An 11,612-nucleotide genomic window follows, 5' to 3' on the forward strand; every position below is an offset into this window, starting at 1 on the left:
TTGTCCCTACTCCTTAGCTCAGCCACAGGGACTCCCGTCCGGCCTGACATTGCCGGGGCGGCCCTGCCCGCCCGCTTCTGCGGGTCGCGACGCGAGGGGCGCCCCCGCAGCCCAGCCCTGTCGGCGACAGCCCGCGGCGGCCGCTTCTCCCCCGCATCGCCCTCAGGGCACGGCGGGCGAGACCGAGACCGGCCCCAGGGTGAAGGAGGGAGAGGTACGCCCCGCGCCCGCGCCGGGACCTACCGTTCAAACCCGACCATGGCAACCGCCGCCGCAGAGGCCACCGGGAAGTGGCACGGAGCTACGGGGCGCGACGGGGGCGCAGGCGGGGCGGGGCGGCCCCGCCCTTCCCGTCCCCGCTGCCGCCATGGGCTGGGAGGAGAAGCAGGTCCGCGGGTACCCCGAGTTCGCGCAGACGGCGCAGCGCTATCACGGCCGGCCCATCTTCGCGCTCTTCTGCGGCGACAAGGATGCCGAGGGCAGGAGCTGGTGCCCGGACTGCGTGAGGGGTGAGGGGCGCGCCGGGGCGGCTCAGCGGGCACAGAGGCAGCGCGGCCGGCGGCGGGGAGCGCCTTGCGCCCTTGGCCCTCGCGGGGCCTCCCGGCAGCGGCTGCACCACCCGGGGTCCGCGCTGCCCACCTGCCGCTCGGGCCGGAGGCCGCGGGTGCCCTTCCCCTCCCACGGCTGGCGCAGGGCGGCCGCCCGCCGTGCCCCTCCCTACCCGGCCCCCATCGGCGGGGACCGCGGGCCGCGCGGCGCGGAACAGCGCGCATCGCACCGGCTTGTTAGCGGAGTCTGGCGCAAAGGCCCAGCCGACAGCCCGGCGCGGACCTTAGGATCGGTTAGTTCTCGCGCGGGTGGCGTGTCGAGAGGCAGAAGCGACCTAGCAGTCACTGCCTGGCCGGAAAAGGTGAAGGTAGCTCCTCAGAAAACACAGAACTTTCTGGATGATACCCGCCAGAGTGCATACGGCAGCCGCTTACTGCTGTTCCGATAGGCTTTCAGACAGGAGACTGGTTGTTTTTCTTGTTAAAGCAGAAATTGGCCTTTACTCAAAGACAAGTCCCTTCAGTGTTGAGCATGCAGTAAATTCTGCAAAGCTTGTGGCTGACCAGATGAAACAAAATACACATCTCTACCTGAAGCAGACAGAACGTTCATTAGCAGCCTTGCTGCTCAGAGTAGGTCTGTGGTGTGATTCTGTAGCGCTGTAAAAGTACTGACTACTAACAGATTTTAAAATTACTCTCTAGCTGAACCAGTTGTGAGGAAGGAACTTCATAACATGCCTGATGAGTCTGTATTCATCTACTGCCTAGTAGGAGACAGAGCCTAGTAAGTAACTGTTTTAATGCCAACAACTGATAGAACTTTGCTATTCCTGGACAGGACTTTAGTTACCATGTTGGAACAACTGACTGAACTGTCCTTTTCTGCAAGGAATGAAGCAGTTTGTTTATTTATTTGAGTTTTGAGGTATATACCATCCCCAATATGAACCATCTGCATGCTTGTTCCGACAAGTGGGTTGGGGAGGTGCTAGGCAAAGACCACTGAATCATCCTTTTGAAGGAATTTTAACAGGCTAACTTCAAGCTGCACCACTACAAGCTGTGCTTAACTGCTTCTTCCCAAACAGCTGGAAAGATCCCAACAATGAATTCAGGAAGAACTTGAAACTAACAGGAGTACCTACACTACTTAAATATGGAACAGTAAGTCATTTATTATATGTTCTAGATATACATTCAGGTGGGAAACAGGCAGGAGCTTATGGCTATGAATGAATGCAACCCATGTGTTCTGATACCCTCTTGTTTAAAAACAGCAGACAATTAGCAACAGCTCTTCTGCTCCTACCCATGTACTCTTCCTGCCATGAATGGCTCCTGAAGGGTGAACCACTCTGCTTCCTGTGTAATTTTATCTATAATATGTACACTCAGCATGGTGTGGTTGAGGAGTAGAGAAAATTCTTAGCAACATACTGTTAAGCTTCCTGAATTGCAGCTCCTCAAATGTAAAATAAAAATCCAAATGTTTAATTATGGGAGTGAAACAAGTTATATGCAGTGTATTCTTCAAACAGACTACAGCTCAAGCTTTAACTTGTGCATGTTATTTAAATTAGCAGTTACTTAGAAATGCTTCTTCCAAGGCCAGAAAATCCTCAGGCCTTTTTTAATGATTCTTACCCTTGCTTGCTCCGCACACTGCTCCTCCCCTTCCCAGAAAAAAAAATGCTGCAGTATGACTAATGTTAGTATGTTCAAACGGCTCTAGTCTAAAACACGTTTTTGAATTGCCCCTAAACCATCTTTTCTTTCAGCCTCAGAAGCTGGTTGAAGAAGAATGTTTTAAAGCAGAGCTTGTGCGTATGTTGTTTACTGAAGACTAAGTCCTCCAGTAGTTAATCATTTACGAAGATGTTAATCTCAAGTTATTTGCAGTATCCTTGCGAGGAATCTTTAACCTTTTTTAAAAACTTTCATGGTTAATTACTTCTGACTTGTCAAGATGAATGTAATTAAATTCTAGGTCCAAACCTTACACTAAAATCTTGCAACAAAAAAATGTATCTTTCACATTCAAATAAACTTGAGTTTGCAAAGTCTCTTTTCAAAGTAACTGAGCTCATGTTATAACCTGAGAAAGCAGCCTGCAATTACTGGAGACTTAACTGCAAAGTTATACCTTTAATAGTGGGGGGTGGGTGCATATAAGAGAAATGGGAAAAACCTCCTTAATCTTCCTAAATCTGACTTCACATAACTGCTGAAGCTGTTAAGATAAATCTTCGATGCCAAAGATGTTTAACGGCTTACCTGTTCAGTCTATGATAAGTTGAGGGCTGACAGTGTCAGCGATTACATGTTGAATGTGAACAGCTGTGGTACCTGCTCCTACCGGGATATGAAACACACCATGAATGCAGCATGAATACAATCTAAAATGTGAAAATTACATCCCTGACAGCTGCCAAGATCTGTGTTCTTAACATTAAAGCTATACAGGAATAAAGGGCAAATGCTTCTCCTATAATGCAAGCATTTACACCTTTTTTTTTTGTAACACAAATTGTTTTCAGTACATGTACTGCAGAGAAGCTTAAGAGCAGCCGCTATTTCACTGGCAGAAAACCAAGATTAAAGTAAGCTGACTTTAATGGACTAGATACTGCTACAGCCTGTTTCCTTCTGTTGAGTATTTGCAAAGGTTATTATTATTTGTCACCTGCAGTCCTTGTCTCATCACTTTGATTTCTTTCTGTAAAACACGCTGTAAGGAAAACTCTGTAAGACTCCCAGCAACGACTACCACGTAAACAGAAATGACAAGTAATAGCTCAGCTTGGTTTCAAGGCAAAAATCCACAATTTAGATTTTGTACGGTATCACCACTTCAACTTTGCTCATCCTGCAGCTGTAAAAAGGAGTACATGAGGGAGTTCTTGGCCGTACTTTGAAACACATCATTATTCTCCAGGGAAAATGCCTCCTGAGAACAGACTTCTGAGCTACGCTTTCTGTTAAAGACTTAAATGTCACTAAGTAACATGTTTTCAAAATCAAGAGGCATCAATAACTGCTGTAAGTAATGCTCTTACAAAATTGTCCATGCCACAAAATAAATTGCAGATGTAGTTATCAGTCTTGTATCTCTAAAAAAGTTGATGAAAGAAAAAAAACCCACCAAACAGTCCCGTCACTTGATAAATCAAAAATTAAAGCATACACACACCCAGAGCCAAACCTACAAAAGGGTTTGTTCCTCTCTTGTAAATACTTCAGCTGACACAAAGTACACCTTATGATCACTCTTCCATGTGTTTTTCATTTTACAGAGGTGTTGTTTTGTTGCTGCTGCTCTGCCAGTGCTTGCTGGAGACGCATTCTTTTCCGTGAATAGTGCTGCCAGTGAAGAATCTGTTGCTCATCAATAAATTTAGCACACTGAGCATTTACCAGTTCTTTGCGGAAATGTTCATATTGGAGCAGCTCTAACATATGCAAACACTGAGGATACCTGGATTAAAAATAAACATTGCTTTAATAGAAGTTTTTATAAGGTACACTAAAACTTGAGCATCCAATAATTCTGCAGTTCGCTTTTTTGTTTTTATCATGTATGTGCTTTACTCAAGCATCAAACCGCTTAAGACTGTACATATTCCACCACGCTGTAACTTAGTAACTTCAGTATTAGGCTAGGAAACAAGGAGTCCAGTAACAGTTTATAAAGGCATAGGCATGCTTGCTTGGAGTAGCTTTTCTAATGGCTAGATTTTACTAACGCAAATACCTAACAACTACAATATCTGTTTCCAGAGCTCTTGTAAAGAACATAACAAAGAACTGTTTTCCCAAAATTTGAAGTAGTTTGTGCTCTCACAAAAATGCAAAGTCATCCTTTGTTTCGTGTAACCATCAACAATGCAAAATTACACTTAAAATCTACTTACTGGGCCTAACTGAAGTAGTTCTGTACCATAATCTTCAGTAGTTTTATTTTAAACAAAAAGTAGAGTGCAGATAAAGGCTGCAAAAGGAAGATTCCATGTACAACTCATGAAAGACCAGTTTTATAATTTTGTCTATTGCTACATCTGGACTGTTGGAAACAGGAAAATAAAGCTGCATATAAATACAGTGGGGAGGACAAAGGTAAGATTACAGGCAGAAATCAAACAGTGACATGCTGCTGTACAGTAAATAACAGAAAATAAAACATCAAATCATTAAAATGCAGAAGCCTAAGTGATTTTAACACTTACTTTAGGTATTTTGCATATTCAGGTTCTTTCCAATAAAGTAAATATTTAAGATAATTTACGAAAGCTTTGTCTTTGAAGTAGCCTCTTTGTGCAAGAACTGAAATAAAACGACCAACAAGGAATTGTCAGTTACAGATGTGTGAAAAAAATCTGCCAAAGGAAGAAAACTATACAAAATACATACATATCTATTTTTTATAAAACTATACAAAAAAGGGGCACTTTAGTCAAAACTTTACCATTACAATCAAGTTTAGATAATTCAAAACTAAAAAACCACAAGGAAAAAAATATATTTTTATGTCAACGTACTAGACATAATAAATTAGCCCCACCTCCCTTACAGTGTGTACGTATCCTTCATACAACAGCAAGGAAGAGAACAGCTTTTTGAAAGCGGAAACTTTGACTGTAGTATTAAAATTGACAGGGAATTAAGTACACTACTTGAAACTATTATTAACATTAGTAAAATTCTGTTTTCAGATAAAGGAGTGGTGTTAACTTGACATTACTTTTTAACTACAGACTTGAACTTCTCTGCTAGACATGCTTTTTTTTTTTTTCATTTGAAACAATAAAACACGAGCAATTAGAAATCTAGACAAATTATTTACAGACTACCTTCATTCTGTGAAAGACCCATTGCCTTTTCTTTGTTTGGCCCTCTCCCTGTAACATGACCAGTAATAATAAACACCATTAAACTGTATTAATTTCTCAGGATCCTGATATTTCCTTTCAAGTACTCACAGTTGAGGTAATTTGGATTTGCCAGGCATTGAACAAACTCTAACTCCAGCTGGAACCGAAGTCGATTTCCTGTATCATCTGATACACGAGAAAAACAGTAAGAATCAGACTGACACAATAGATTTGAAAGTAATTTTCTTAGTTTGAGCCATACATATAGAGGTAATGTGTTTAAAACAGAAGGAAAAGCAGTAACTACCCATAATACACATGGACTGATTTAGCAAAGCCTTCATTATGTGAATCACTGTTGGGCCTGCATTAATAAACATGCTGGGGTTTGGGTTTTTTTTTTTTTTGTTTGGTTGGTTTGTGTTTGGGTTTTTTACTGTCAAGCAAGTGCAAAGAATGGAGGAAAGCCCACTGACACTTTGTTTAGAGTAAAGGAAAAGGGAAGAGCAAGAAGCCTGGAATATTTGCACAGGGAAAATTAAGGTGGTAAGAATATGGGAATTGTGAACAGCCCACTGAAATAGTTGTGCCTATCTTTAAAAGTAGTACAAGGTAGCACAGTTATTTTCTTCAGAAACTTATTCTTCATATAGTACACCAGTAGGAATACTGCAGTGTTCCCACAGTACAATGTCCACTAATCACTAATGGTGTGCCACTGGGGCTGATACGGGATACAGTGCTGTTTGACATCTGTATGACCTAGATGATGTGACTGCCTGCACACACAGCAAGTCCATAGCTCACATGTAACTGTGAGGAGTGGCTAAAGCACAGGAAGGCTGTGCAGCCAATTCAGAGGGACCTCAAAAGGCTGGAGGAGTGGGCCAACAGGAATCTCATTCAGTTCAACAAATTGAAATGTCAAGTCCAACACCTGGGGTGGCGTAACCTTATCAATGTCTATAAATATGTGCTGTGAAGGAATGAAGACAGAATCAAACTCTTCTCAGTGGTGCCCAGAGAAAAGACAAAAGGCAATGGGCACAAACTGAAATCCAGGAAATTCCTTTTAGACATGTTTGGGGGTTTATCGGGCATGGGGGCGGTGGTTTGGTTTGGTTGGCTTTTTTTTTTTTACTGTGAAGGTGATCATAGGAACATGTTGCCCGGAGAGGCTGTGGAATCCCCATCCTTGGAAGATAACGATGGCCTTACTAGACAAGGTCCTGAGTAATCCGATCCAGTCTGAGCAGGGCATTGGGCTAGATGACCTCCAAAGATTCCTTTGAGTATGAGCTATTCTGAAATTCTGCCCAACAGTCCCATCTTGAACACTGAAATGCAGAACAGCCTACTTCCTAGAACCTAATACCAAATCAGAGCTGGGTACTGACAGTTTTTGCCTGATTAGCAGTGGTCATGAGAAATTCATTTCTGCATTTATGCCTGTGATTATACAAGCTGGGGGCTACTGTACCAAAAGCAAGGAATAAAGAATCAACTGACTTTCTAATTTTTAGAATCATACCATCAAGGTATCTTCATTTTAATTTTTTTTTTCTTTTTCATAACCATAATGAGCACATAGCAAACCCTTACTGACAGGAGCCAGGGTTGCAGGTCTCAGAGGCCTGTCGCTGCCACTGGGGACCACTAAGCCACAGGACTGCCCGGCCAACCTTCGGTTCCCAGCTGGGGCCCCAGCGCTAGGAGACACCTGCTTCAGAGAGGGCTCCATCTAAACACACCTTCCTTTTCCTACAAAGCAACTACGTGGAGAACCGAGAAAACCAATGCTTTCCACAGGAATAAAGATGAAGGACAGACCGGGACTGACTGGAAGCCCTTGCGCCCCCGAATTTGCAACTCCGATTCCTGAATCACAGCAAGTATTAAACATGAGATCGGGGCATCACCCGTGGCCAAAGCTCCCTAACAGTTCTGGGAAAGCAGGATTTAGCGGTAGAGCACCATGCGCCCTCCGATGCCCTCCCGCCACCTCCCACGGCCCGCGGGAGGCTGAGGGTCGTGGGCACCGGCAACGGAGCAAACGCGGTGCCAGAGCGGGCCCGAGCAGCCGAGGAGGAGGAGGCGGGCTCAGAGTTCGCCGAGCACCGGCCGGCCCCGGCTCCCGTGCGGCCTTTCCCCGGGCCGCAGGCACTCGGCCTGCCCGCCCCTCGCCGCGCGGTCCCGCCGGACTCCGAGTGCCCGGGAGCCAGCGGCAACCGGCACCCCTCACCTGACTCCATAGCGACCCGCCGCGCTGCGCGACTCGCCCAAGCACAAGATGGCGCCGCGGACGGGCGCTGCCGGCGGGCGGAAGCCCGGCGGACCCCAGCACTGAAGCACTCTGGGAAGGCGGCGCCGGGTGCCTGGCAGCGGGCCGGGCCGCGCCTCCTCGCTCGGCGCCACCACCCGCGGGGCGGGGTGCGCGCGCGGGGCGGGGCGGGGCGGGGCGGGGCGGGGCGGGGCGGGGCGGGGCGGGGCGGGGCGGGGCGGGGCGGGCGGCCCGCCCGGGGTTCTCCCGCGGCGGAGGGTTTCGGTGGGGGTTGCGTTCCGCCGCTGGCAGCAGGGCGCGGGCAGGCTGCCTAGTTCTGCGGCCGCTGTTCGGTGCTGGTGTGACATGCCCGGCGCTGGTCGTGCCACATGTTCAGTTTCCTAAACGGTGGTCCCACCGGGTCCAGGAGGGGAGCAGCCACCGCTGCCGGGGGGGCACGTTCCCCATTACGGCACCGCACAGAGACCTGCGGGGAAGATACATGGGGATCCACGTTGCTGCGTGTAACGGGCACCATCCATTTGCTGCTGGAGACGCGGGAACGGCTCCTGATGGTTTGAAAGTGGCAGGGCATGTAATAGCAGTAGTTGGAAAGAACATCCGGAGATTTCACTATCCAAATAAAAACTCCAACTGAACATTGTATGGGAAAAATTCCTCCCTTTTCAAGGCGCTCTGCTGTCCTGTGGGCTGCTGCAGCTCGCTTCAAACTTTATAAGCAGCAGGAACCAAATTCAAAGTGCTCAAAAACCAAAGTACAAACTCTGGTGTATTTTTAATCGACCAAAGTTCAGTGTTACATCCAGCACTTCACTATGAAAACTTCGCAAGCAAAACAAACGAACCTCTGGAAATGTTCCTTGGCACCTCTGCATAGCAGGCTCCAAAAGTGCCAGCTGCTGCCACCGGGGCAAGGCGGCCTGCGCCATGCGGTCCCGCCGGGCAGCTGCCCGTGGCCTGTGCCACGCGGTCCTGCCGAGCAGTCCGTCAGGCAGCCTGTGCCACGCGGTCCCACCAGGCCGGCGCGGCAGGCAGGGCACTGCACCACCCTCGCAGCTGCGTTTGAGAGGCCTGTTTCCTAACCAGGAAAAGAACACTCCTCCTGACGGTAACATGGCCAGAAAGGTTAGAGTTTGGTCAGTGTTATCCAGGTATTATTAACGAGCCATGTGATCAATCCTCTGGCAGATGAGTAAGGAGGACATTTTAAGGATGCATTTGTCAAGAGTTCTGTACTGCCCTGAAGCGTCAGCAATGGAATTTCTGGAGGAGACTGGTAGATTAACATGATGGACTTATAAAATGGGTGCAGAAGTCTCTTCCAAAGGTGGAATCGGTTTGGCCTGAGACACTGCAAACTCGCTTGGAGGAAAAGCCTTAAGAACTACTTATTTCAGTAAGCAATTTGGTGATTATGATATAAAACAAATCAAGCAGAAATGATTATTTGACATTTCTTTACTGCTTTTCCAACTCTACAAACCAGTTTAAGTTAGAATTCTATGTAAGTGGTTTTTAAAATCACTTTATTAGAGCTAGGATGCACCAACAGAACTGAGAATAAGCCACGTAAATCCATGAACAGCAGAACATACGAAAATGGTTTCCTGCAATTTCTTTCTGTGGAGGTTTTATAATGTCTAAAACTCTAGCTGAGGTGACGCTAAAGCCCCCTCTCAGCAGAACTGTAGGAGGGTTTGTCTCTAGACAGTCTTTACCTAGAAAGCAGTCTGCCTTAAACCCACAATGAATATCTCAGGACTGGGGTTTTCATTCTACTTACCCGGCACTGTTGCTCTTCTGGGAGGCAGCGATGTGGCCTGAAGCGCTCTTTTTTGCCATTGATCTTTGAATTTGCAATTTTATCATTGGTGCCATTAGTGAGTCATCAATTCTCCAGGTGTCTCAGGAAGACCTTCTGTTCCAGATCTGAATGGTTCATGTTCTAACGTCACAGATTTAATGACGTCCTATGTGAGTAAACAACCTGTTGAAGAAAATTAGTGTTGGACTAATAATTTGTTCTGTCATGTAAGGCAGCTTTTACCACATAGGCAATTTGGTTCCAATTCCATTACAAAGTAGCTTTGGGGTCAATGTTCTCATTATACTTTTTTCCCCCAGATAGACAGATAAATGCTTGAACTGGAAAGGATAAAAAGAGGATGATCATATGTTTTTATTTGCAGAACATTCATTTTAACTTTATGCTAAGACAAGCCACTGTTGATTACTTCCAGAGCTTAAGGAAATAGAAAGGAGAGACTCAACCCTGAAATACTAAACTAGGTTTTGATTTTTTTCTTTCTTTCTGCATATTGGACAGAGATCTGAGCCTGGGCTTTGTCTTGTTTTTCATAGCAACCTTACAATGAGCCAAGTAGATTTCAGTCAACCTCTGCACTTAATTATTCATTCATCAAAAAAATTGTATCAGAGTGAAACCAGTTAATAAACAAATGCTACAAGAGTGCAGAGCAGAACTGCGCTGTTGCATCAGCACAATGGAGAGGAGCCCAGCTACTGAGGCTGTAAATTTATTCCAGAGGTTGCAGTTCTGCCTGGTGTTACATACTCAGTTTTCAGAACTTGGCTGGAACAAAAGCCCGAATGGTTTAGCACTGTCAAGCTAGCTTAGGTACACTGCTAAAATTGCATTACTGGGCACTTGTTCAACAGTACGCTGTATATAGATTTACCTGAAACCTGACTGATTTTTTTCCTTTTTCTTTTTTTTTTTTAAATATTATTTTTTGAACTTGAAATTTTTTGAAATTGAAAAATTTATTTATTTTCAGTGTCTGAGTTAGCAATTTTCTATGTAATTATCTATCTTTTCCAATGCAGTATGGCTTTTTTTTCCCTGGGAATTTGGTTACAAAAAGCCATCTAAAAAGAATTCAGGCATAGTTTTTCTTAATAAAATAGGGTTGCTTTTTTTAGGCAAGGTTTTAGTGGTTGTGGAATACTACCATTACTATATCAAAACATAACAAGTCACTCCCCAGTAAACACAGACTTTGGGCTAAAAGCAGAGATCAAACAGATCCCACGTGTCTGCATTGCTATTCTGGAATGTGATTTCTCTCCCAAGACTGACTTCAGAGGAGAGAATCCCAAGAAAGGATTGGTCACAGGAATAAATTACTATGTAGGCTTGCCAGAGTTAAGTCGAACATTTCAGTTCTTGGCCATCAAAACTAGGAACAAAATTGAAAGTCAGGATCATAGTATAATAACTAAGAACGTTCTCTAGGAAAAATCGGAATCTTTTTTTCTGCTTTTAAGTACCAATTGAGTCAAACTTTCAGGGTATAAGTGTTAACATATATGACAATGAGCCAGGAACTCTCCATATTGTTGTGAAACCAGAACAACATTGCTGCCTCAGTTTCTCCTTTTATAGGGACTAGGTTACCATAGCTGCTGTTGTAGGTCTAGAAGCTGTTTCTGGGACTTTATTTTTTTCTGAGACATTTTGGCAGAGTATGCTAAAATTATAGTGGATTTATATATAAAACACAGATGTATTATCTAACAAACAGAAACAGATGAGATAATGTTTTCTACCTTAACTAAATTAAGCTGTTGCAAGTTGAAAACTGCATTCAAAAAATGACACTTGGCTGCAGTAGTAATTACAGATAGTAGCTAAGTATCAATAAAATCAGGTTTGTGACATTTCTTTGTAAATGCTGTATTTAGGAAAACCACAGACACCAGGATACTGAAAGGTCTTTCCAGGTCCAGAAAATAACATGTTTCTACTGTCATCAATTGTTTAATCTCAGTGACTGGATTTCAAGCTCTTTTTCCAACTGCCACACAGATCTTCAGCCTTTTTTAAAATATTAAATAATATATCCTCTATCTTGCCAAAAAGAGGTCTCTCCTTTAACGTTTGAGATGTTA

At 44.8% G+C, this 11,612-nt stretch overlaps 2 protein-coding genes across 2 annotated transcripts; one reads left to right on the forward strand and one right to left on the reverse strand.

Annotated features, from left to right (window-relative positions):
- The first annotated feature begins 325 nt into the window (after positions 1–325).
- Positions 326–2,624, forward strand: TXNDC17 (thioredoxin domain containing 17). The gene is made up of 4 exons (XM_037411072.1): positions 326–509; positions 1,254–1,335; positions 1,640–1,715; positions 2,330–2,624. The coding sequence occupies exons 1-4, from the start codon at positions 368–370 to the stop codon at positions 2,396–2,398; spliced, it is 369 nt and encodes a 122-aa protein (XP_037266969.1). The 5' UTR covers positions 326–367; the 3' UTR covers positions 2,399–2,624.
- Positions 2,625–3,146: 522 nt separating this feature from the next.
- Positions 3,147–8,629, reverse strand: MED31 (mediator complex subunit 31). Its single transcript, XM_037400897.1, has 5 exons — positions 8,464–8,629; positions 7,662–7,823; positions 5,528–5,605; positions 4,775–4,871; positions 3,147–4,026 (listed from the first exon to the last, which is right to left on the reverse strand). The coding sequence occupies exons 1-5, from the start codon at positions 8,627–8,629 to the stop codon at positions 3,834–3,836; spliced, it is 696 nt and encodes a 231-aa protein (XP_037256794.1). The 3' UTR covers positions 3,147–3,833.
- Positions 8,630–11,612: the final 2,983 nt, after the last annotated feature.

Source organism: Falco rusticolus, chromosome 1 (assembly GCF_015220075.1).
Source record: "Falco rusticolus isolate bFalRus1 chromosome 1, bFalRus1.pri, whole genome shotgun sequence".
NCBI lineage: Eukaryota > Metazoa > Chordata > Aves > Falconiformes > Falconidae > Falco > Falco rusticolus.